At 44.7% G+C, this 25,648-nt stretch overlaps 2 protein-coding genes across 4 annotated transcripts; both read left to right on the plus strand.

Annotated features, from left to right (window-relative positions):
* The first annotated feature begins 1,426 nt into the window (after positions 1 to 1,426).
* acss1 (acyl-CoA synthetase short chain family member 1) lies at positions 1,427 to 15,206 on the plus strand. Of its 2 annotated transcripts, XM_023821495.2 has the most exons (15): positions 1,427 to 1,654; positions 2,277 to 2,671; positions 2,963 to 3,059; positions 5,523 to 5,722; positions 7,056 to 7,231; positions 8,894 to 9,046; positions 9,198 to 9,345; positions 9,757 to 9,894; positions 10,564 to 10,656; positions 11,077 to 11,189; positions 11,722 to 11,848; positions 11,971 to 12,098; positions 12,275 to 12,338; positions 14,079 to 14,200; positions 14,285 to 15,206. In XM_023821495.2, exons 2-15 carry the CDS (start codon positions 2,335 to 2,337, stop codon positions 14,462 to 14,464), a joined length of 2,076 nt encoding a protein of 691 aa, XP_023677263.1. In that variant the 5' UTR covers positions 1,427 to 1,654; positions 2,277 to 2,334; the 3' UTR covers positions 14,465 to 15,206. The 2 variants fall into 2 exon arrangements, with proteins under 2 accessions (XP_023677263.1, XP_072565915.1); XM_072709814.1 differs by lacking the exon at positions 1,427 to 1,654 and having other exon boundaries at positions 1,829 to 2,671.
* A 604-nt stretch (positions 15,207 to 15,810) lies between these two features.
* On the plus strand, positions 15,811 to 20,733 carry LOC111849015 (uncharacterized). Of its 2 annotated transcripts, XM_023821494.2 has the most exons (9): positions 15,811 to 16,241; positions 16,351 to 16,440; positions 17,044 to 17,162; positions 17,618 to 18,099; positions 18,344 to 19,331; positions 19,543 to 19,619; positions 19,719 to 19,806; positions 19,901 to 20,019; positions 20,119 to 20,733. In XM_023821494.2, exons 1-9 carry the CDS (start codon positions 16,156 to 16,158, stop codon positions 20,428 to 20,430), a joined length of 2,361 nt encoding a protein of 786 aa, XP_023677262.2. In that variant the 5' UTR covers positions 15,811 to 16,155; the 3' UTR covers positions 20,431 to 20,733. The 2 variants fall into 2 exon arrangements, with proteins under 2 accessions (XP_023677262.2, XP_023677261.2); XM_023821493.2 differs by having other exon boundaries at positions 15,812 to 16,440; positions 17,580 to 18,099.
* Positions 20,734 to 25,648: the final 4,915 nt, after the last annotated feature.

The raw sequence follows: 25,648 nt of genomic DNA on the forward strand, positions 1-25,648 counted from the left end.
ACTGGCAGCTTCATTAAATAGTACCCAGAAAAAACCTGTCTTAACATCAACAGTGAAGAGGCAACTTCGGGATGCTGACCTTCTAGGCAGAATTGCAAAGATAAAGCCATATCTCAGAATGGCCAATAGAAAGAAAAGACGATGGGCAAATGAACAGAGACACTGGACAGAGGAAGACTGGAAAAAAGTGCTATGGATAGATGAATTTTGAGGTTTTCGGATCACACAGAAGAATTTTTTTGAGACAGACCAAATAAAAAGATGCTGGAGGAGTGCTTTATGACATCTGTCAAGCATGGTGGAGGCAATATGATGGTCTGGGGCTGCTTTGGAGATGGTAAAGTGGGAGATTTGTAAAGGGTAAAAGGAAGGAAGGAAGGCTCCACTCCATTTTGCAATGCCATGCCATACCCTACGGATGGTGCTTAGTTGGAGTCAATTTCATCTTACAACAGGACAATGACACAAACACAGCTCCAAACTATGCAAGAATTATTTTAGGGAAGAAGAAGTCAGCTGGTATTCTGTCTATAGTGGAGTGGCCAGAGCAGTCACCGGACCTCAACCCCATTGAGCTGTTATGGAAGCAGCTTGACTGAATAGTACACATACACAGATATGATAATATACTGTGTGTTAATATTTCTAAAGTTTACAATTTCAAGATAGTTCTGTCCCCACATCAACCCCCCCCCCCCCACACACACACACAGAGTTCACACACACAGTTCTTTGTTTTGTCCTCACTGCAATTTTCCCCAAAGTTCAAACATCTCAACACAGAATTGTAGCCAATAGAAATCTGCATGTAAGGTGTTTAATTTCTATCCATCCATTTTCTGAAACCACTTATCCTGTTTAGGGTCATGGGGGGTCCTATCCTGGAGGCTATGGGCGCAAGATAGAGAACAACCCGGGATGGGGCACCAACCCATCACAGGGCACACTCACACCTACAGGTAATTTGGTATTTTTGGACTGTGGGGGGAAACCAGAGTACCCAGAGGAAACCCCATGACAACATGAGGAAAACATGCATACTCCACACACAAAATTCTGGCAGATATCTGAACCCAGGTCCCAGTTAACAGTGCTAACCACTGCACCACCGGATGCAAAGCCTAGCTGAAAAGCTACATGTCCAAGTGTTTTATTTCATCATTAATCTTTTTTAAGAATCATATTTATAATTTCTTAAACCGTCCATAGCTTTCCACTATTAGCAGTCGCAACATGACCTTTTATTGCGGTCAGCTGAATCGATTGGTTAATTTAACAGGCTTTGTTGGAACTTATACCGTTCTTCAGGATCTTCTTATGAAGCACGCCAGCCTTGCTATTTTAATAAATGTCCAACAGGTGGCACTAATTTACCTGAAATTAGTCAACACATCTTGACCGAAAAGAATTCACTTTCATTTATTTAGCAGCGTACATTTTCGAGAAACAGGCTCAACCGACCCGCGGGGTAAATGGGGGTTATAAGGACCTTGCCCAATAGCGAAACTATACCGAGGATGTTGGGATTTGAACCAGCGGCCTTCAGATTTGCAGCGCAACTTCCTAACTCGCTGAACTACGCAACGTCCACCCACCGTTTGAAATAATAAGCTTCGGGCACATGACTTATGAAAAAAAAAATACTCTAAAACAGGTTTGAATTTGACCAATCTTTATTGATGGACAAACATATTTGTAATTCTATATAGCGATGTAACTTCAAATAACATGTCGCCAACAAACGTACGCAAAATGCAATTCGCCGAAATGCTTTTCTATGATAAATGCCATGTTAGCTGGTCGTAAATTAAACCACCACAATTATAATAAGCCTGTGTAAAATGGTGTACAATTCAAATTTAAAAATCTACGTTTTATGGATGTTATCTTCTATGTATTTATTTAGGTGAATTCGAGCTTTACGACACGGTCGCTTACATTATCCCTCGTAATTGCTGTACAGTTTTTCCGTGCATCTACTCTATGGGGCGTTTGATATTAACGACATGAACCATGTCTCACATCTCCTGCGTCCGAGTACAGTAATAATACGATAGTCTCACTTAGCTAGACTGTTTAGTTAACTTACTTAGACCAACTTTATAGTTACTTGCAACAATAATACCTTTGTCTTTTAAAGATCAAGTTTAAACTGTTTATATATTTTGCGCTCTCACTTTTTGGGGATACTTGCGGGACTTCTCGGTAGGTTGCGCCACCCTAACCCGTGACTTCACTGGTTTTTTTTCTTTCTTTTATCTTCGGGCGCTTCCCAGCCACACCAAACTGCAGTGAGGTGCTACAGCGGCATCAGCCGGACATAAATATCCAAACATGGCAGCCTACGAGAACACTTTCCTGTATATGCTGCGAAGAGGGGCTGTTTATTTCAAGAAGGATAACGGCCATCGTAGGAGCCTTTCATTCCTAAGAGTAACGCAGAGTCGAGGCTCCGAGAGGAATGCAGGCTTCTCACAGTGTGCCAGCCCTTCGTTTGCTGGCAGATCGTACAAAGAGCTACACGAACTGTCACTGACGGACCCGGAGAGGTTCTGGGGCACTATAGCCAAGGAAAGGCTATCCTGGAGCAGACCATTCGACCGGGTTAAGGACTGCGACATCAACCGAGGGAAAATCAGCTGGTTTCTTGGAGGACAACTGAACGTTTCCGGTATGAGGTTTAGCATTTAATCGGAGTTCATTCTCCGATCGAACAGTAAAAACAGAAGTTTTACCGATGACGTTCATTTTTCTTAGTGTTTCACTTCAGACTGTTAATAAAAAATGACCGGTGTACTACGCAGACATCCGGAATAACTGGATTCATACTTTAGATATGAATTCTTTAGAATACCACGACAACACGTACAGTAAATATTTTTTTTATTTCAGTGAAGTTATGCATGCAAAAAGACTTTACTCATATATTTTAACTTTAATACTTATTTTCTTGAACTGACAGAAAACTGTCTAGACGTACACGTGGCCCAGCATCCGGACAGGATCGCCCTTTTGTGGGAAAGGGATGAACCGGGCACTGAAGTTAAGGTCACCTACAGGTACTGTGCTGCGTGGATTCAGAGTCTGCATGAAGAACTTAAGCTTCCCTGCTGACAGTCAGCCACCAAAGTTGTTTAATGCCCGACACGGTCAGTGGGGCTTAGCCAGGGCAGAAGCCATGATGACACAGGCGTGTGCAGATAACGACACACAGGACTGCGGGGTAAAGTCCTGGCAGAGCCCCAATAAAAGCATTTAACGAAAAAGCGTGAAATCGCTCATATAAAATTGGTGATTACAAGTTATTCGCTGCTAAGGTGAAACCTGTTTCCAGTGTAACTTTTATTATATTGTGTTTGGCTGAATTTAATGTTACATATATTCAATTTCTTTCAAATGCATCTTTTATTAAACATATAATAGCCGTGGAGTTCACGGACGGGCGGATGTAAGGGGTCAAACGGGTATCAAATCTTATGCTTCTTGTCTTATAAATATTATGATGGGAAACTTAACGCGACCTGGAAATCTTGGAAGTTTCCCGACTTCACGAACAGATTCATACATAGACTGGTGCAGTTTGTAAACGTCTTAAGGAGGCATCTTGTGGCTCAGTAGGCTATCCTTCTGTACCTGTAATCAGAAGGTCGCTGGTTGAAGCCTGGCCTTGGTATGTCTGCGGGGCCTTGAGCAAGTCTCTTATCCCCTCGCTCCCTGGGCTGCATAGTAGGCAGCTGCCCTTCGCAGGCTGATTTCTCTTACCAAGATGTGGGAGGCAAAAACAGAATTTCCCCATGGGGATCAATAAAGTGTAATTTAATATTAGGTCTTGCACAGCACGTACATGATTCAGCTTTTTAATTTTTCTTTAAGAAAACCATGCATATTTCCAGTTTAATAAGTAAACATTGTTTCTGTCTCATACTCTGTGCTGCCTGGGATAGGCACCAGACTCACTACACTGTGCCAGATATAGTAAGTGGTTATGGAAGATCTAGGCATGCATTGAAGGAATAAATTCACTTATGAAAGATATGCCTTTGTTATCCACAGTATCTTAACTGAGTTTGTTGATGATTAACTTTGGTTCTTCAGAAATTCAAGGGACTAGTAGGTTGAATTCCAAAAAGCCATTTTAAGGAGTTCAATGTTTAAATCACCCACTTTTCAAAGAGTGCTCAGTTCTAATTTAAATGGTACACATTTTATTTTGTCGTTACATTTTACATTTGTTTTAAGGAAGAATACGTGCGCTTGCAATTCTGTATCAAAAACTCAAAATGTAATATTTAAACGTCTACTGAGTTCATTCCAGATTTGCAGTACTTTTTTTTGTTTTGTTTTGTCCTGTAATCTAAACTGACCTCTGTTTGTGTTGTTTAATCAGTGATAACAGTAATCTGCCCAGTATTGACAGTATGTGTTCCCCTGAAAGCTACCCTTGTTCATGTGTACTAGCACATTAAGAGCCGGAAACATCCTCATGGGTCTTTGCCAGAATCACCAAATAATCTTGCTTTTGTAAACTCAGAAACTTCAAGCTTGCATAAAATAAACCTCTCAGGAAACTTTCTGCCATTGTACTTAATCTACATATCTTCACGCTTGTTTGCTTACAAGACACACTTTGTGGCATTAATCCAAGACTTAGTACTTCAATTCAGATGAGTGTTCTGACTCATTTTAACACAAATTATACAGTGTATTGGTGTGCTTCAAGTGTACTGGTGATCATACTACTCATTTTCACAGTGGTTTGGGGTGGGGGGTTGTTATAGCCTCCTGATAAAAGGGTTGGCTTGGCTTGAAGCCTGGTTTTGTATGTGAGGTATGAATTTTCTCCCCGTTCTCACGTGCATTTACTCCTCAAGTCCAAATATATGCAGTAAGTTGAATCAGTGTCTTTAAATGCAGCATCCCATCACGGGTGTCCCCTCCCTCGTGCCCTGTGCTGCCTGGGATAGGCACCAGGCTCACTGCCACCCAATGCCGGATAAGTGGTTATGGAAGATCTAGGCATGCATAGAAGGAGTGCTTTCGAAATATATACCAACTTAATGAAGCCAATGTACAAACATACTGTGCTATGGGGTTAACAGAAAATACAGATTTTTAAGAAAGCGGAGCACGTGTGACTCCACCTGAGCAGTAATCTTTATTCTTTATGGTATGAACAGAGTCAGCATTTTCACAGCCATCGTTATACATTACACTTGTTGCATCAATTCCGTCGAGTGTTTTTGTGGGTTGTTTGTATTACAGAAAGGAAGTCTGAGAGAATCATTTAGTCCACAGAGACCATGTAAATTAATAACCACTTTGTTTATTGGTACAGAAAAGTAAAGTTGCAAGCTGAAAGAATGCATTAGGGAACAGGGGTTATTCACATAATTGTAGTAGAAATCTCTTTCTATCAATTAAAGCGCTTGCATGTTCAGATCCTTAAGCACTCCGCCACCTGCAGGCCTATGGTGATAACTCATGCCAGTCAAAGAATGACGATGTTACCTCTTGTCTCATAGGGAGCTCCTGGAGACGACCTGCCGCCTTGCCAACACACTAAAGAGACATGGGATCCAGAAAGGTGACCGGGTAGCAATCTATATGCCCGTGTCCCCCACAGCTGTGGCGGCCATGCTGGCGTGCGCCCGGATTGGCGCCGTGCACACCGTGGTGTTCGCCGGCTTCAGCGCCGAGGCTCTGGCAGGCCGGATCCAGGACGGTGAGTGGAGGCACCTGGCCTTGTGGCAAAGGTGTAGAGCTTTATTTTATGTGATTTAAGCTGATGCTTAGACTGGCTTTTTTGAACACTTCAGTGATTAATGTATCTTCAGTATCAGCAAGGCACTGAACCTTTCACTAATAGGCACTTAATCCTCCTCTGTGTCCCACATCCGGCCATGTCTTCGCTTTCCCCTGCTGCTGAGCCGACCCGCAAAAGCATCCCCAGAGCAAAATCTGTTCCTCCATGATTCCTCCAAGACAATTACTACGTACATCCCATTGCTGTCAGGAGTGTTGTGGATGCCAGTGCTATATATGATATTATATACAAGTGTCTGAGGCAGCTCAGTGACCCAGCTGGCAATCTATCCCATGCCCAGTAACTAACACCACTAGTGAGGACGTGCCAAGCACTCAGCTCCTGCACTTTTAATAGTGAGCTTTTTCCCACATACACTTGGCTGAACACCCTCTTCTAGTTGGGAGGTGATTCACACCATAATGAATGAACTTTAGCTTCACATTCATAAATTTGGCAGATGACTCAGTCCAAACTTCCTAGTGCTTCCCAAGGTCCGAATGGGTCGTCCTGTTCTTGGGGACTGGCCTCCCACCTTTCTCTCACCAGGCATTTTGGAATCAGTCATGCGTCAGTAGCCTTTTTGCCCAGGTAGCCAGTGAATGTACATGGCAACCTTGAAAGATGAAGACTGTAAAAGTGCAATACTGATTCCGCTGACCCTTTACCTCTGTTGTGGACTAGCGATAACACCCACTGCAGCTGCTGTTTGTGACCTGAGAAGCAAGCCCCTGGTGGTGGGGCACCGTTGGCTGGAAGCCCAGCTAGACCATTTGAGCTTGTTTATCCCCTGCATTTTTGCTCTACAGTAATTCATTTTCCTTTAGCTCATGGTTACAGCCCGTCTTCCCGTAACTGGGTGACAGTCTGAGGAGTCAGCGCAGGAGGGAAGTTTCGGAAAGCATTGCACTTCAAAATATGCTTGGTTCAGATTATTTAGTTTTATTGTTTTGATTTCTGAAAATCCCATACTACTGTAAAAAAACACATTTCCGCAACTGTGAGCCTCATCTGTGCTATCCTCTCTTATCACTACAGTGTACTACACTGTTCTCGCAGGTTCGGTCCACATCTCCCAACTGTGATCTTCAAGAGTTTCACTCAGTGGCTAATGGTCTCCTTGTTTGTAAATGCAGTTTAACTGAATGTTTGATCTTTCACTTCATTGTAAAGGCACCGTCAGACTGGCCCACCTATGCCCTAATGTCCTCCCAGCGTGGGAGTCATGTCCTCTGCTCCGTTGTCCCCACAGCCCAGTGCAAGGCTGTGATCACCTGTAACCAAGGCGTGCGAGGAGGCCGCACAATCGACCTCAAACGCACCGTGGACAAGGCTGTGAAGAGCTGCCCGTCCGTGCGCTGTGTGTTCGTGTCTCAGCGGACAGACAAACCGGTAGCCATGGGCGAGTTGGACATCTTCCTGGAAGAGGTAGTGCACGCAGGCGATTTAAATACACGACTATGCCAAATTTGCCAATAGGTTTTCAATCTCTACTGCTCAGTCATCATGGACGACTTTTTGTTTACTTTTACATCTAGTTGTTATTATTAAGGTGATCTGTTATAGTGCTGGGAAAATCCCAACATAGATTTTTCCAGAATATACAAGGGGGCTTCAGAGAGTTAATGGAAAAATGTCATTAAAAAAGAACAGTGAAAGATATAAACTGTATTTTTTTTAACATATGCTCCATCAAGGTCAAAACACTTTTGTAAGTGATGATATCAGCCGTTTAGTCCAACTGAGGGTCCTGGGACTTAAACCATGTCAATGTAGTCTTTTTACGTCATCAATTGAAGAAAACTGGGTGCATTTTAAAGATTTTTTTAAGATCACAAAACAAAAAATTAGTCAGATGGAGCCATGTCATGGATACCTGACAAATTCCCATTGAAACTCTTGGAAAACTGCCCTCGAGCGGTTAGGTTTTCTGGTAAAGCTTTGGCTAACTTTCTCAAAATGCTTTCATAATAATGAGATGTCATAGTTCTTTGGCCATTCAGAAAGTCAACAAGCAAAATGCCCCGAGCATCCCAGAAAATCTGTTGTCATGACCTTTGCTCTTGAGTGATCTTGAGTGACTGGAGCACTTCCACCGCTTGGCAGCCATTGCTTTGATTGTGCTTTTCTCTAGGATCATACTGGTTGAGTCATGTTTCCTCCCCTTTGACACGTCTTTGAAGAAATGCTTCACAATCTTGATCCCACTTGCTTAAATTTTCCATTGAAAGATCTGCTGCTGATCTGGGAACAACAATTCTAGGATCCATCAAGTGGAAAGTTTGCTCAACTGCAATTTTTAAGTCAATTATGTAAGCTGAACCAACTGATATATCTATGGTATTGGCTGTTGTTTCTGCTCCTAATCGTCAGTCCTTCAGAGTCAGGGCATGAGCACCATCAATGAAGTAGATGGTCTGTCATCTTCAACATAATTGTGTCCTTGTTCTAAAAATCATATCCATTTGTACACTGCTGATTTCCTTGGGACATTGTCCCCATAAACTTTTCCTAAAACATCAGTGATTTCACCATTCTTCCACCCAAGCTTCACCATGAATCTGACATTTGTTCTTGCTTTGATATTAGCAGAATTCATGTTGATCTGATGGAGGCTCTCTTAACATTGACATTTTCATCATCATAATGCCTAAAGTCTGCTCTTGTTCAGACATGTTATAACACGTTAAGAGTTTATTTTGCAAATAAATTGACCGTCATGTATATATGTTTTTTCGTAGTGCACATTTTCTGTGACCTTTTTGAAGACCCCTCATCCAAAGGTCTTAGGTAGTCAAAGAAAATTATGTTTAAATGATCTTCATCTTGGTGTAAAACTATGATATGAGATGGCTGTCAAAGTGTGTTAGCATATCCCTTTCAAAACTTCTCCTAAAGTCACCCCAGTTCTTTGACTCAACAACGCATCATGTTTGGCTACTCAATTTCCTAAGTTTGCACAGTAGTGTATAAACGGTGACACACAAAGATTTTTGTATTTATTTAATTAAACTGACGTACAGACATCAGCATTGATGGTATCTGAGGGCTGCTTGCTGCTGAATGGTTACTGTGTCCCCTACTTCTCAGGAAATGGCAAAGGAGTCTGGGACATGCGCCGCGGAGCCCATGGCCAGCGAGGACATGCTCTTCATGCTGTACACATCGGGCAGCACAGGCAAGCCCAAAGGCATCGTGCACACGCAGGCTGGCTACCTGCTGTACGCCGCACTCACACAGCAGGTACGGTCCGATAAGTGCTAATCGCTAAGGAAGTCCGCTTCGTCAGCTATACACCTCTGCAGTTGAAGTTCAGTAAATAGACCCAAGTAATGTTAATACATTAATAAAGGTTACAGATATCTTTATAATGATGCCCAGCTGTATGTTTCAGTATGTCTTTGACTACCGCCCCGGGGACGTGTTTGGCTGTGTGGCGGACATCGGCTGGGTGACGGGCCACAGCTACGTGGTGTATGGGCCTTTGTGCAATGGTGCTACAACGGTACTCTTTGAAAGCACACCCGTGTACCCAGATCCGGGTAAGCGGCTCTCAGCCTGTCCCTCATACATGTCACATTCTACCTCACCTCCACTTTAACACTGTTTGGTTTACCCATTTGACTGATCTTTTTAAAAGATCTTTTATCTGGTACCTAGTATTTATTATGTAATTAACCCAGCAGAAATATATTTTCAGAGAGTCGTCATACTGTCGTGTTACTCTGAGTCAGCATTTGTGTTCAAATATGCCACAGAGTTGTGTCTCTGACTAATGACCTGTGTCCAAGTGAGAATCTAAAATATGTTGCACCAGTATGTGCTTTTGCATCAGTGAAATTGCTACGTGCTGCCTGTACTTCACAAACCACTTAAACTACAGTGTGTTTGTTTCTGCGTTTGTCTGTATGTATCTGTATCTGTCCGTGTCTGTGTGTGTGTCTGTTCCCCAGGGCGGTACTGGGAGACCGTGCAACGCCTCAGAATTAATCAGTTCTATGGCGCCCCCACCGCTATCCGCCTGCTGCTGAAGTACGACGAGAGCTGGGTGAAGAAGTATGACCGGTCCTCGCTAAGAACGCTGGGCTCAGGTGAGATGGCCACAGCTGTAAGCAGGAGGGGCTTTTCACTGGGATTGTAGTTTGAGAGTTAAGCTTCTGGGGCATGAGAACGGATGGAAACTCCTTGTCTCATTTTTGTTTTTTAAGTTCAACGTGCAGCTGATGAAAACAGACTGGAAATATTTTCACTTTGTGGCAAGAATTAAGCAAGTCTTTTCCTCACAGAGGGCGGCGTGTTTTGTAATAATTCGGTTAGATGTCGCATACGTTGAAAACTGCTTTCTTTGTGCAAACTGAGAAGTCCAGGCAAATTTCCCAACACGAGAAATTCCCTCGGGTTACGTCACAGAGTTGGCCTAAACTGCGTGTTTACTAGACTCTCATCAAGCTGGTTTGTTTGGTTATTGATTTTTGCTCAGTGCAAATATCACCTCAGTAGTGCATACTATTAGGTAACGAGGTACTAGTGAAAACATGTGTAAGTCAGAGGTGGCTTTCTTAGCCAATACTATTTGTTATTTCAATTATTTGGTAAACTTTGGTGTGGTGAAAGCGAATCACAGATACTCTGTGCAAACCTGACAGCGAACAGGATACTGTTGCCCCTGTAAGGCAGCATCGGGTTTTACAGCCCTATTCTCTGTCTATGCCAGCTAGCCCGATGTGCATCCTGATCTGAGCCTGATCTGTCTCTTTCAGTGGGAGAGCCCATTAATCATGAAGCCTGGACTTGGTTCTATAATGTGGTGGGAGATGGAAAGTGCCCCCTGGTGGACACATGGTGGCAGACAGGTAATACACATTTTGGCACAGTTAATTTTCCTCCTTCTGCTCTTGCGGCAATGACTCTCCTTCAATTTCATAACGATAAAATGGTGAATAAATGTAACAGTACAGCATCACAGAGTAACCGGGCTCTCATATGGAGTAAAGGCTTTGTACATGGGCCCCCGTGTGCCACAGAAACGTGGTGAATGGGATGGGCTTTTTCACTCAGGGAGGTCCTGTCTGTTCCATAGAGATGATAGCAAACAAGAGCGTATGGGGAAATGGCCTGGAGCTTCGGGCAGCTTCTCATCTGCCTCTGTCCTTACCCACGAACGAGTGTACAGATGCCAGTACATCCTGCTACATCCCTAACTTTTATGAACATGTGTGGTTTAGCGATGAGTGCTTTGGGGACAGGGCTGAAAACTCTCCTCTGCTCTCCAGAGACGGGAGGCATCTGCATCGCCCCGCGCCCTGCACAGGATGGCGCCGAGATCCTCCCCGCCATGGCCATGAGACCTTTCTTCGGCATCCATTTGGCGCTGATGGATGAGAAGGTGTTAGCCCGCCTACATTCGCATATGTGGTCAGGAACAACGTGACCATCAGTGTGACGTATGCACTTCATTTATTCCAAACACTGTTGCGCCCCCCTGCTGGGCATTTGGTACTCCATACCATGCTGTCCTGTCAGGCAGGTCAGCGAGGCCCAAAGCTGGTCCTAGGTGGGGGTAGCGTTGATGGCGCTTATCAGGGCGCACAGGGCAGAGTGTGCGGGGTGCGACAGACAGGGTGCCTCTCCAGCAATCCCAGAGATAAGCGGCTCTCTGCAAGCGGCCGCCCATATTGAGGGCGTGGCCCGATATGGGCAGTTGATTGGGGCACCACGCCAGACTGGGTCAGCTGCCTTCCCAGATTCCCTGGGTTTCCTTTACTGCTTTTGGGGAGGGTTCCTGATAGAAAAGTGAAAAGCACTCTCCCCCCCCATACAGTTTTGGGAGGAAGTAAAACGTAGGAATATCTGTCATGAACGTAGATCGTACTGGATAAGAAGTGTAAACAGAATCTGTGTGCCGGTGTCGTTCTCAGGGAAAACCGACAACAGGAAACGACGTCAGCGGTGCTCTCTGTATCAGCCAAACCTGGCCGGGAATGGCCCGAACCATCTACGGAGACCACCAAAGATTTGTGGAGGCTTACTTTAAACCCTACCCTGGTAAGTCCAGCCTTGGCTGGGGTTATATCAGCTATTATTGTTAGGGGGGCTGGCCTGCTCTCTTACTTAGTTTCGGTTGCAGGTAATTGTATCATATTGGGGGTCATCATTTCGCATTGCAGGTCATTATTTCACCGGAGACGGGGCTTACCGCACCCAGCAAGGCTACTACCAGATCACAGGCCGCATGGATGATGTCATCAACGTCAGTGGGCACAGGCTGGGCACCGCGGAGATCGAGGACGCCCTGGTGAGTCACATGTCAGCGCGGGGTCTCGATGTTATTATATACAGGAAGATCATTTAAAGGACCACAGGCATTAACGGTGAGTAGCGAGCTGCAAAGCGACCAACATGAGCGTGTGATGGGTGATGCTAGGGGCTGTGAAGGTCAGCAACTGAGCGGCTCCTGTTTACGGCCTGCAGGACGAACACCCGAATGTCCCTGAGACGGCAGTGATCGGCATTTCACACGACGTCAAAGGAGAAGGTGAGATCAAAATACATACACAGACAGAGACACGCACACACACCCTGACCGGATATACTTCCCCAGTTCTATATAGTTATAAGTTTTTGAGAAATCATTGGCTGTATTTACACATTTCAAAATGAGATGTAAAGTGTGTGTGATTTTTAAGACCCAGCATCTATATTTTTAAGCCCACAGAGGAGTGCTGACTAGAACTAATCTTGCACCCTAAGACACCCATGATTATCACACTTCTGCAGAGAGGCGGCGAGTGTAGGGTCTGTCATTGGTCCGTGCAAAGCAGGGTGACCGTGGTGACCTCATATCTTACATCCTTTGTAGACCCATCCAGTCTTATCACTCCAACTCAGCCCCTCTGGCCAAACGGTCAAGACAGGAACTTAGCGATGAGTGCCTTAAAGGCGCCCTTCCTCCTGGCTCAAAACAACAGGCCTCTAAGTGCACTTCCTGCTGTCATAAAAGGTCTCAAAACTCAAGCACATTGCATATCAGTAACCTACATCTTTTTGGTTAATGATTGGCTATATTAAGACTCATTTAGGTCATGTACAAAACAGCATTTTGCAGAAGGGTAACATTTTGGAATCAACTCTATTCGCCATGTACAGCCCAAGTACAAGGAATTTCTTTTGGTGTAATGGGTCACTTGGGGAAATAAAAAAGTACAGCAAGTATTAACAGAGCAATAAACAACCAGCAACACAGAATATATACAAGTAAGCAAAACGAGACAGTTGGATAAGGTGCAATGGGACAAACCACCCAGACAGTCCAGCATTATAATAATATAGATAGACAAGTGAAAAACAGTTCAGTCAGACGATTCATGACTGAATATGTTTACAGCTCAGGGGAGAAAGCTGTTCTGATTATGTGAAGTTTTGGATCTGAGTGACCTGAAGTGATTGCCTGAAGGCTATGAAACGGTTAACATGCCGGATAACAGAGGTCAGCACTGCACTGCCATGAACTTCATCTTCTCCAGAGGTTGTACAGATGCAAGGCAAAAGGCAACTGGCGTCCAGTCACTTTCCCTGCAGAGTTTAGAGTAGGGGTAGCTGAAGTGGATTCTCTCCAGACAATGAGGGAGCATGTCAGTGTGCTTTGTACAAATGAGTTAATCAGTGTCCCTGCTGATTTGAAAGTACGGTAGTGGAGTAGGAAATATGTAGAAGGCATTCTCCCTAGCATGGGTAAATTGCAGACCAGTCATTTTGCGAGTCTTCTGGAGCAGAAAAACACGATTCTGATGCTGTTGATGGAGAAGCGCCTGTGTCTTCAGTGTTGTTATTAAGTTTGAGATGTTAAAGAAATTCCCCTTCAGGGTGTGTTATTCAGAGAGCGAAAAGGACACATGACAGTCAGCTTGTACACACACACAGATTAGGTATCTATATCTGTATGGGGGCTGTACATTCATTTGTATAGCCATAACACTAATCCCAACATGACAACCTTAACCCCTACCCTGCCCTAACCTTAAACATAAGCAACCAAACAAAATATAACACTTTCGGCTTTTTTAGTTTGTTGATTGCATTCACAATTTTTTTTTATAAAAATAAGGTCTATATTGTGGAGACCTGAAAAATCTCCCCACAAGCTAAAAGGTAAAAGACATTAGGTCCCCACAATGTGGTAAATACAAACCCCTATACAGTAGCGGTAACAGCCAAGCCATCACTTAGGAATGAGCCAGACACATAATGCTCTCATGGGCCCCTTCTGCTCCCACAGTCCCATTTGCATTTGTGGTCCTGAAAGACGCCACTTCCCTCGACCAGACCAAAGTCATAGAGGAGCTGAGAGCCCTGGTGGTATCCAAAATAGCCAAGTACGCCATCCCTGACCACTTCCTGGTAAGTGCTCCTTGGCAACACAATGCTTCGCACAAACCCAGGGATGCTACAGAGCCTGGTCCTAAAGAACTCCATCCTGGACAGGTTGTCAGGCGGCTCCCGAAGACCCGATCGGGGAAAATCATGAGACGGATCCTGAGGAAGATAGCCATGGGGCAGGCCGACAACCTCGGGGACATCTCCACCCTGGAGGACCCTAGCGTTGTGGCAGAGATTGTCCAGGCCTATAAGGGCAGCCAGCGCACTTCATCTGATGGGCGCTAGCCTCCTGCTGCCTCTGAACTGTTTCCATTCAAGTTATCCATTCTTTATCGATTTTCCAGCATTTCCAATAATGGACGAGACCCTGTTGTTTCCAGGTGACGTGTTACGACGCCACCCAGGCAAATGATGGTCATGCGCCGCAGAGAAGCCTGTGTCCCAGCTGTGTGGTCATGTTTTCATGGACACTAAATCTGTGCTATATAACCTGCTGCTCTTCATTGTTGTCCTAGTGCTACAACCAACTATTTAGACAGAATTTGTATTCACGCCCCAGAAAGGGAGATGATCTGCAAGAACAGCTCCACTCAGGGCAGAAATGCCCTCCTCTTTGGATAACCCTCAGATTCAGCTCACACTTCAGCCTGCCTTGTGGCACTGAGATGCAGGAAATCAATCAGGAACCACTATAAACTAAGAGACAGCATAAGCACCACCATGACTAATACAGGCACTAAGGCTGTTGTAGCTTCTAGTGATTTTTTTAAAATTTGTGAATATTAATAAACGCAATGTGACGTGCCTTAAATTTTATAGCCAGTCAGGTAATAACCAAACTACATTTGCCTCACAGCAGGACTGTCTGTACGGTGTATTTGTGACATTCAAGATCTGCACCTTATCGCCTGTTACCTGCTGCTGACAACTAACTACAAAAGGTTTTAATCTGTCTACAGTAGATATATTTTGAATGAATAAAGAAAACCATTATAAATAAACAATAAAGAGCTACCTTTGAAAGTCAGTGACGTGCATTAATACAGTACAGAGATGTAGCATTGGTCATGTTAAACCTAATGAGGGCATGTATTTGCCATGACAGATTAACTGAGATGTAGGCCTACAATAAATGTGCAAAGATACAACAATGAAATTTAGACACACATCCAGGAAACACTGAGTACTGTATTAGCCTAATGAGCTAGTAACCCATTAACCTTATTATAGTAGGTATGAGGTGGATTCTTTGTATTTATGTAAAGGAAATATGAGCTCCATTAGGATTTAGAGAAAAATTAGTGGTGACCACTTTTCTGATGGGGGTTTTCAGCCTAATGGTCTGCAGAGGAATTGTAGAGATTTTGAAGAATAATTTCATGAATGTCCGTATCAATAGCTGGTTAAGTTACTCATGATCATGCATCGGCAGTAGGAGGTCCCATGCTCTGGTCTGTCTTCTTTTGGCAGGTACCAGTTTGACAGAGGTTAAAAACTCCTCAAATAAAATGTTTACTCTGTGTGTGTGTGTGTGTGTGTGTGTGTGTGTGTGTGTGTGTAAGGGGGGGGTGGGGGGGTGGAGCTACATCCATGCATCTTCTATAAAGTCACAAAGCTGTAGCTTAGGACCATGTGTACGCCATAGATCCTGGAGGTGGCTCCTTCACAACTCTCAGGGAATCTGGATTGAGCAAAAACGTGCCGCCTCGGGGTCCCCGAAGACTGGTTTGAGAAACGGTGGTGTTTGTTACGTTACTGATCAATTACAGTTCACCTTCCCATGCTCTAGGTGGCGGTATTATATCTATTCCCTGTGAAATCTGCCGATCAGTGAAGTAGTGCAGAATTTCAGAATGTAGCTCGGCCTGGTAGCCGACGTCCAGTTGTGCACCTTTTTTCCCCCCCTTAATGATTTTTAATTTAGTCGGATCGCGGAGGATAATGAGCAAAAGCTGAAGGCTTTTTTGCCAGACGACATGTTTCGTGGTGATCCGCAGCACAGCGAAGAGGCGCGCCAGTACGGCCCAAGGGGCCTAACGCTCCCCACTCCCAATATGGCTCGGTATGACCCCGCCTATGGTTCGGTGTTGCGTCCCGATCGGCCGGGTCCCCGGGGGCCGTATGCTCAGTGCGTGCGGCACTTAGCCGCTTTCCCTCCGCCGCCCCAACAGCGTCCTCCGCAGTGCAAGGTGCTGCCGTTCCCGGGCTCGGGGGGGAGCCGAGGGCAGGGCGACGGGCTCCGCGAAGATGGCTTCGGACAGGTAAATCGCATTATAACGATGAAGATGCAGTGAATATTTCTATCATATTTTTATATTGTTTTAATATTACCTGTGAGATCGGGTAAATGCTGGATGACAAGTGGAAAAGTAGGTGCAATGGATAATTTCAGTGATGTGTTAGTCACAACCTCCCGTCTTTTTACCCGATAGTAAAAGTGATTTCTCTTGGATTTTGACTAAGACTTTCGTGATCATTTTTATTTGTACAGATTTACAGTTATATAAGATAGATGTGGTCCTATTAACAGTTGTATGTCAGGTAAATAGTTTTAAAATTTAAAACAGTGATACTTCATTCATCCCCGCGGGGAAGTTCCCATTTCACCTACCCCATCTTGCTCTCCATGAGACACGCTGACACATATACAGGTTAGAGCAAGCTTGCGGGTCACAGCACAGGGTCAGCCAGCATGCAGCGCCCATGGAGCTGAGGGTTAAGAGCTTTGCACAACGGCTCATGGACATATGATTATTCTGCCGAGGCTTGGGCTCAAGCTGGTGACGTTCCATTTACAGGCACAGAGGCTCAGTCCATTGAGCCACTCACTGCTCTCATTATTCTGCCTTTTCTCTGCCCTTCAGCCACAGGCCTCAGCATCCATTCACAGAGGCATCTCCGTGGAGTCCGCAGCCTCATCCATGTGCCCTGGGGAGGCCGGATCACCACCAGAACAGGGAGGCCAGAGACAGCCAGACAACAGGTGATGCATCAGAGTCGTATAATGGGAGGATACATCTATGCAGTAAATATGACCTTATGAATGAGTTAGTCTTGCATGGCATTTGGTAATAGCCATTTTAAAAATGGAGCTAAGTTAAGTTACTCGTAGCTGGGCTCTACCCTCTCCACCCCCACTCCTCTTGCACCTAACCTGAATAGACAGTAAAATTGTTGTATATGTAAAGGTGTGACAGCTGTTAAGGATGTAAGACATGCTCCATGGTGCCCTCTCCTGGGGAGTCCTGTGCAATAGAGTGCCGCAATAGGGTGTCGGGTCCACGCTTGTTTGTGACATCTGACAGTGCATTTGGTCATTTGTGAATAATATTTTCCATGGTGTTTGGGGAAATCTGTCACGTTCAAGTAACTTAGCTCACTGCCCACTCGTCTCCTTCAGCGCCAAAGCTGGTGAGGAATTTCTTCGACTTCTTGCAGCTAAAGAAAGAATACATGCAATTCATGACAGAGGAGATGTGCGGTACCCAACTGCCCACCACGACGCAGCTTTCGACGGCTGCAGTTCCTCGAGGCGGAGCCCAGTCAGGGGGAGGAGTCAAGGCCCACAAGGCACCAGGAGAAGCAGGGGGCGGAGCAGAAGCCAGTCTAGAAGCAGGAGCCGTGGAAAAAGCAGGGGGCGGAGCCGTGGGAAAAGCAGAGGGCGGAGCCGGAGCCGTGGGAAAAGCAGGGGGCGGAGCCAGAGCCGTGGGAAAAGCAGGGGGCGGAGCCAGAGCCGTCCTCACAGCAGGAGTCGGAGCCGCGGAAAAAGCCAAGGGCAGAGTGAGAGTCCGAATGTGCAGGCGGAAAGGAGTCTCGGTGATGGGACTCCCGATATTCTCTGGAAGCTGCGGCTGGTGCATCGACGCAAAGAGCTGGAGAAGCTGCTGCTGGAGGCCAAGAGGCTCATCCTGCAGAGACGGGTATTGTGTTTCTCTCTGTCTCGGGCAGGACGGAGGGGGTGTGGCTGGGGCCATGACACAGGAATACACATGGCAGCAAGTTTATGTCTGAGTATCTGAGAGTGGGGAGCTTACTCGTGGGTAGGCGATGCACAGTCATTAACACGCTTGTTTGTATATGTCTGCTTTTAGGAGTATTTAAGTTGTTGTTTCATGTGAGCAGTGTCGACCTGATGCCCATCTCCGTTGTGGCACTTTTGTACAGGAATCCCCAGGAGAGGGCACCGTGGAGCAGCAGGGCAGCGGTATGTCTATGGAGGCCAGACACTTCCTCAACACCATCGCCAAGGGGATGGAGTCAGGCCTTCTGGCATCCATCCTGGGGGAGAGGAAGGAAGAGATGGGGGAGGAGTCCCGTGAGGTGGGTGAAAAAGTAGTCAACATCTCCGGCGTGCAACAGGAGACACGGACGGAGAATACCTGCGATTCTCTCCTCCCTCACGAGAAGGTTGGGCTGGACGTGGGCGGGTTCTCCCGCATTTTGGGCCTGATGGGAGATTCAGGAGGCCAGCAGGACGGGAAGAAAAACTTCACAGACATAGAGGATGAGGAGCGGTTCCTCTATGGGGATGAAGAAGAGGTAGGGGAGGAGCTGGCTGGTGCCTCATCCTTGGTGGGATCCACACGGCCGCAGAATCAGCCTGCAACACAGGAGGGCGCAAAGCCTAAAAGCAAGCAAGAGTCCCTGGGCAGGCAGGGAGCTGCAGAGAAGCTGGGCGTGGAGGAGGTGAAGAAACTTCTGCTGAAGGCCGCTGGGCTGGGCCTCGGTGTGGCTGAGGCAGCCAGGATACCGAGTGGGCTGCGGGGAAAGGGGACAGAGTCAGCGGCACCCGGCCACACAGAGACACGCCAGCATCCCTCGTCCCATCTGCCAGTCCAGGGGGTGTGGCCCAGCGATGGCCCCATTTGTGTGACAGTGCCAGGACGTGACAAGAAGGCTGGGGGAGGGCGGAGGTTTGGAGACAAAATTGGAGGAGAGGGTGTCCAAGGCCGTGCTGTGACGGTGTGTCGGGCACCTTCGGACCCCCCAGCGGACCAGCAGATTGCCACTACGAACTCGCCTTTCCCATGGACACGGACCCCTCCTAAGGGGAACCAGCAGTGCGTCATGCGGCCCCTCTTTCCTGCCTACCTTGCACCCTCACGGCAGCCGGTGATGCTGGAGCTGCCATCTGCCTCAGTGGCGGTTCCAGGTAAAGTGAGACTGCAGAAAGAAACGGACGGTCATGTGACATTTGCAACTGAAAAATATCTGCTGTGCGACAGTCGTGCAGCAAAATATCTGCCATCTGGACAGCTAAATTACTATCACTATGGTTTAACAGTGGTCAAATATGGAGAGTAATAAACTGTAACCAGAATGCCAAGATAACAATATTCCAATCATTTTTTTTTTGCCTGTAGCACCCTCTAAGGCAGAGAGCATGCAGAGTGACCGCGGCTGGAGCCAACAAGAGAAGCCATCGGGAGAAAGATGCGAGGTGCTGCTTGTACTGCGGTTAAATCCTGTGTGGTTTCTTAGTGAGCACCAGGTGCTGCTCACGTAGCTCCATGACTGATCTGTGGCCTGTAACGTGTAGGTCATCAAAGGAGCAGAGCCGTCAGCCCAGGTGGAGAGCAGGAAGGAGTTCCACGTCATGGAGCTCAAGAGGTTACTGGAGCATCAAGGTATTTTCATGCACATAGTGTTTGCTAGAAAAACTGTGCCCCCTAGGAGCAGACCCCTGTTTTCGGTGACGGCTGCTTGCCTCTGCTTTCGTAGGCTGTGACTTCATCGTCCCCGTGGTTGGCTTCTACTGCCAGCTGTGTGAAGAGTTTCTGGGAGACATGGCCTCTGCCAAGATGCACATGGCGCGCCATCCCCGTGACGACCAGCCAAAGGTAACAACTTGGTCCCCCCGCAGGGCTCTGGTGGACACACATCCCTTTGCCTCACGGTGACCGAGTTGTCGGTGGCTTTTGCATTTTCTGTTTGAACAGAAGCAGGATCCTGCCACAGGGGGGCGCTCCACTCAAAAGCGAGGCCATGAGGAAGCAGATCTGGGTCCTTGGAGAACCTCAGAGTGGGCCGTTCCAGAAAGAAAGACAGAAAAGTCACTGCTGGTCACAGAGTTTGCCGGTGTGACAAAGTGTAGCAGGAGGGACCTGGCGGAGGGAAAGGGCGTGGCAGGCAGAGGTACGGTGAACAGCCCCGAAGGGTGTGAGAAGGAGGAGGAGGAGAAGAAGAAGAAGAAGAAGAAGAAAAAAGAGAAGAAGAAGAAAGAGAAGAAGAAGAAAAAGAGGAAAGACTGACTGGCAGCATTAATGGTGCGGTGATTCCTGAGCTGATAGTCGCAGCACCACCACTGTTAAAGTATGCATTTGCTGTAACATTGTCATGGTTACCTGCAGGATGATGTGCATGCGGTACATTGTATTTATAAAAAACCAGACTTACAAGCTCCTTAAATTGGTAATTGTGCTTCCCTCTCAGAAATTACTCAATTTCAGTCTTTGATAATTTTTCTTATGATTGATGGTGTAGTGTCTTCTGACTGTCCAACAAACTATATTTTAATAAAAATAAAATAGCCCATCTGACAGGGCGAGATCATAGAGCCTTTTGATGGAGATTGGTCGCTGTCAATTGATGGATCAGTAAGCCAGTAATAAGGACACGAACTTGATGTGAGCACCAATATGGAACCAGTGAATAAAAAGTGTGTGTGTGTGTGTGTGTGTGTATGTGTGTGTATATAAATAATATACACATATACCATAGCTTTAATTTTCTCTATATGCTGTCCAAAAATGAAAACTGTAGCTGGACTACTTCATTATTTTAAGTGAATTATTTAAACAGTATTTATACAAGAATGATTCTGTCCCAAGCTTTTTGATCCATAGAAGTGATTAATCACTATAACCATGATCACTATATGTATGTGTGTTTATGGGATGTTGCATACATTTTCACTAGCACATACTGGCCTCTCATCAACCAATCCCTGTGGTTATTGCAGGCAAGCTTGTGCATGAGAACTAATGTCAGCCATTGTGACAGTGTCTTACTTTTAGCTTTGGAGTTTTGCTAACTAAGACTTGCTCTCAGCCACTTCGTGAATAGGTTTTAGAAAAAAAACTCAACTTAAAGCGCAATTTAGGAGTACTCTTCGTGGTAAGGTAAAACCCTTTGTGAATACAAGTGGAGATCGCGGTATTGCCAGCAGAGAAAGTCAAGTAGATCTGGATGTTATCAATGTAGTAGTGGTAGAAGAAACCATGTGATTGGATGATCTGACCTACAGGGGTAATGTAAAGAGAGGAGAGGACCAGGCAAAGACAAACTAGGCAGCTGTCTAGGGCTTGATCATCAGAAGGGGGTCCCAGTTATCAAAATCTATCAAGGACCTACCCAGAGCCCCTGACAAAGTAGGTCCAGCCCAGCCAAGGACAGAACCTTGGAGACCAACAGTTGTTACCTGATGTGATTTGGACAGCTCTTCACCCTGCTTGGAATGATAATTAGAATTTTTGGAAGGCTAAAGCCTTCAATAATTAGTAGGAAGTGTAGAGGCCGGTGTTTTGAATGACTTTAGCACATCTGCAGGACATCACTAGCGGTGGCCTAATGGTTAGGGAAGCACACTTGGAATTGAAATATTGCTGGTTTGAATTCCTGACCAGCAAGGTACTGACCCCAAGCACTGCTCCCCGGGTGCTGAATTAGCTGCCCCCTGTTATGTCATGATGTCACATATGGGTTAAATGCAGATGACACATTTTGTTATTGTGTGCCATGGTGTGTCAGCAATAACTAATCACCACCTAATTTCTCACACTGCTCTGGTTTGATCTTGGTCCACTCTTCATCCAGTTTCTTACACAGTTCTGTAGTGGGTTTCTTAGCAATAACTTTGTTGCCAAGAATTTTTCAGGGATTCTAAATCAGATTTAGCTTTAGATTCTGGGCGGCCATTTCATTATTTCAGTGTTGTTAGCTTCAAGGAACTGCATTAACAGTTTTGCAATGTGACAGGGGGCATCATATTGCATGAAAATTTCAGGCTGATTTGGAGATGCTCATGGGGATGGAACTACATGTTGCTGCAGGAGGTTCTCATAAGGTTACCTGAAAGAAAACCTCCCTTAAACCATGACGCTTCCTCCTCCAAATTTACCGGACTTTACACATTTTGGGTTCAGTATTTTCCCAGTGTGATGCCAAACATGTTTCCCATCAGACTCTAGCCTTTCAATTTTGCTTGTCGATTAGAGGCTTCGACACTGCAGAGTGAAATTTTAGTCCAAATTGTCTTAAATGGCGAGACAATTTATGCCAAGACAGATCCTTACCCTGTTCAGCACTGAACTGGCAAGTAATTCCCCATAGCAAGTCTCTGTGCACATTATCCTGTCCTCTCATGCATTTGTTTTATGTGGACAACCAGCCTTTTTTTAGAGGACTTGAACAAAGTAGTAGTGCTGTAGTTCTTGAGACCAATTTTTTGTGGTCTCGGTCTTGCTTCACAGTCCACACACATCATACACATCGCATCATAGCGAAGTCGGCAAAGAAATGTCCGAAAATGTCCACGAAGTCTATAGCATAGTTATAATTCAAATAAATTAGGTATTTTACATTGATTAGAAAGCACGGTCATGGAGGTGCAAGTCAATCTGGAGGCTCATTCTCTTCAATTCAAAGCAAAGGATCATTACATAGCCATATTCATAGCTTACCTGAGGCCTCTGTCCCTGGTATAAGAGACTTAATATGAACATCTTTCTGGTACATCCCATCTCTTTCCCTTGACAACGTCTGATAAAATGGTTATAGGAGAGGATTGCTGAGAATATTATTTTCACTCAGGCCTCGTAACTATGACAAATCTGGGAGATTTTAAATGAGAGACATATGGACAATATAATTGAAAAGATAACATGAATTTGATTCAACAAGTATAATGACACATTACAGCAATGCCTTTTTTCTCTACAGTTGATCTGAGTAATGTGATGTTAATTCTAGCGCTAGTCTGTTTTCGGTCTTGGTCTTGGTCTCGACCAGTCTTGGTCTTGGTCTCGCCTTAGTGTGTCTTGGTCTTGGACTTGGTCTGGGTACCCTCAAGTCTCGGCAGTGTCTTGGTCTTGATACCCTCCGGTCTCGGCAATGTCTTGGTCTCGGTTTAGGCGGTCTTTACTACTACACTACAAAGTAGTGCCATTATAAATAACTGTAAAGATGTTCTTTTCTAGAAATCACAGACTTGGAATGACCAATTTTTCTTGCAGTGGATGAAAGGGTATCTTTTTGGCCTTCATCTGGACAACCTGCTGTCATAGGGTTTTGGTCACCTTAGAGCAGCTCATCATCTTGCAGAGTAATTAGGAGTGCTGCCAGTTAAATAGGGTTTGTCAGGTAATTAAGGAAATTAGTACCAGGTGCCAGATCAGCGACAATAACTGGAAGGTATCTGAGAGTGTTCTCTAATTTTGATCAGCGTTCTTCTTCAAATTTCTCATTTAAGTGTTTTTATATTGTATGAATCATTAAAAGTGCATATCTTCTGCTGCTGTTATTTATTGCTTTGAATTCTTTTTTTAAATTATCATGTTCTCTCTTGTGTGGTAGTCAAGAGCAATTGTATCCTAATGTTTATTGTTGCATTTAGAGGGAGGTTAAATGTTCTAACATTTCTTTAATTCATGGCGGTGTCAGTAATCTCGTGTTAACTGAGGACCTAAATAATTTTAATGACTCAATCACAAATAAACTCAAATATGAATAACATGCCAAAAGGTTGTCTGTGCCCTTTCCTCGAAGTTGTCCTTGCATATAGTCGTCACCATGGTTGCTCAAATCTCACTGTACGTAAAGATTACAAAAATAAAAAAAACCCTCCGATTTCTGAAAAACAGCCCGGACAGATAGAAAAAAAATCAGTAAAATGTCCGGGAAAGTTTTGGTAACTCTAAGCATTAAAAGAAACGAATTTATAATTAATATGCTTGTTCCTGCTTATTATGTTATGTGTCGATAACTTTATAAAGTATTTAAGCGTGATCTTTTAACATTCCCTAAATCTATAGTAATGAAATGGGGGTCAGTCCGTTAAAATGCTTTCATTTTACTGAGGTGCTGATCATTTTTCAAACGCCTAACCATTTTCATTTCTTTTTATTTTTTATTTGCGCTTTTGCAATAGCCTACAGAATAATGATACCGTCACGATCCGCTCCGTCCGATCCCGATGTGTGCCACGCCCCCTCATTACTTCGTGTTCATTCCTGTTTGTGATCATCTGTGTCCTGTTTCATTTGATTAGTCCTGTGTATATTAGTCCGCGTCTCCCCATGTATGCCAGATTCGGCATTGTATTGTCAGTGGCTGTCTTTACCCGTCTGTCTTTTGACGATTAAACCCGTTTTACCGAAAGTCCTGGCTTGCTCTCGTCTGTTTCCCGGCTCGCCCGTATCCGAACGTGACAGATACAACAGTATACAATAATAAATATCATACAGTAATAAGGTAACAAACATGCTAGGGGGTGCTATATACAAATCAATACAAATGATTTGAATAAATCACATATTTTGACAGATTTTTCAGCTTTTTATTTAAAGAGGGTCTATTTGAATTTATATAATGCAATTCTAACTGAAAAGAAATAAAAGACCGTTTCCTATGAAGACATTTACTTTTATGAATGTAAAACATGGCTAATAAAAGAGTGAGATTTATCAAATATACTCATGTGGACTGCGACGATTCTCAATGATCCCAAATAATACATGTGCCCACAAAAGACTAAAATCAACCATAACAGACACAGAAATAAAATTACAAACATCTTGACAAAAAGAAATTATATAAGGACATTTCTAAAATAGCCTACAGTCTCTTGACAATCGTTGCAAAATATACAATCTATATTAATGTTTTGTTTTTTTTTAATCTAGGAAAAAAAAATCATATTTAACTGGGTATATTTATGGATAAGCTTAAATGACACTTCTAATGTCACTTTATATGTAATTAAATAACGATCAGGAATAAGCCAAACTTTTTTTCATTCAATATTATCTGCTAATCTGTTCCAGTCTGATATATTAAAAACGGCATTGTGACCACATAATTTAAAAAATAAAGATCTAACAGATTAGTTAGTTTTAAAAGGATAGGAGGAGAAACAAATTTTACCAACAGGAGAGTGTATAGGAGTGTAAGCGCAGAAATCGATGTTTAAGTTATATATGTATAGGTTAATTAATAGGGGAAACCCTCGTAAGTAATGAGGGGAACATAATTGAGTTTGCTGTTGTTACACGGAGGTTTTTTCTGGGAGGGGGGAGAAATGAGCGGCACAGCAGTCTGGTTGTAACCTCCAGAGAAAGCAGCGTTATTCAAAATTCCACCGAAGTGGAAGTCCCTTGTGTTTAATCCACCTCCCGCGAGCCAAAGACCCCGTCCTCCGGGTGAGTTCCATTTTAAATACCCGAGACCATTACCAACAACTTTTTAAGTTTA

Source organism: Paramormyrops kingsleyae, chromosome 3 (genome assembly GCF_048594095.1).
Source record: "Paramormyrops kingsleyae isolate MSU_618 chromosome 3, PKINGS_0.4, whole genome shotgun sequence".
Lineage (NCBI taxonomy): Eukaryota > Metazoa > Chordata > Actinopteri > Osteoglossiformes > Mormyridae > Paramormyrops > Paramormyrops kingsleyae.

Bases quoted from the DNA above. Each gene is read 5' to 3' on its own strand.
- acss1 (XM_023821495.2), top strand. From the start codon at position 2,335: ATGGCAGCCTACGAGAACACTTTCCTGTATATGCTGCGAAGAGGGGCT. The intron at 10,657-11,076 runs GTAATACACATT...TCTGCTCTCCAG, and splicing joins GGACACATGGTGGCAGACAG to AGACGGGAGGCATCTGCATC. The intron at 14,201-14,284 runs GTAAGTGCTCCT...CATCCTGGACAG, and splicing joins CCATCCCTGACCACTTCCTG to GTTGTCAGGCGGCTCCCGAA.
- LOC111849015 (XM_023821493.2), top strand. From the start codon at position 16,156: ATGTTTCGTGGTGATCCGCAGCACAGCGAAGAGGCGCGCCAGTACGGC. The intron at 16,441-17,043 runs GTAAATCGCATT...TCTGCCCTTCAG, and splicing joins GCGAAGATGGCTTCGGACAG to CCACAGGCCTCAGCATCCAT. The intron at 19,807-19,900 runs GTATTTTCATGC...CTGCTTTCGTAG, and splicing joins GAGGTTACTGGAGCATCAAG to GCTGTGACTTCATCGTCCCC.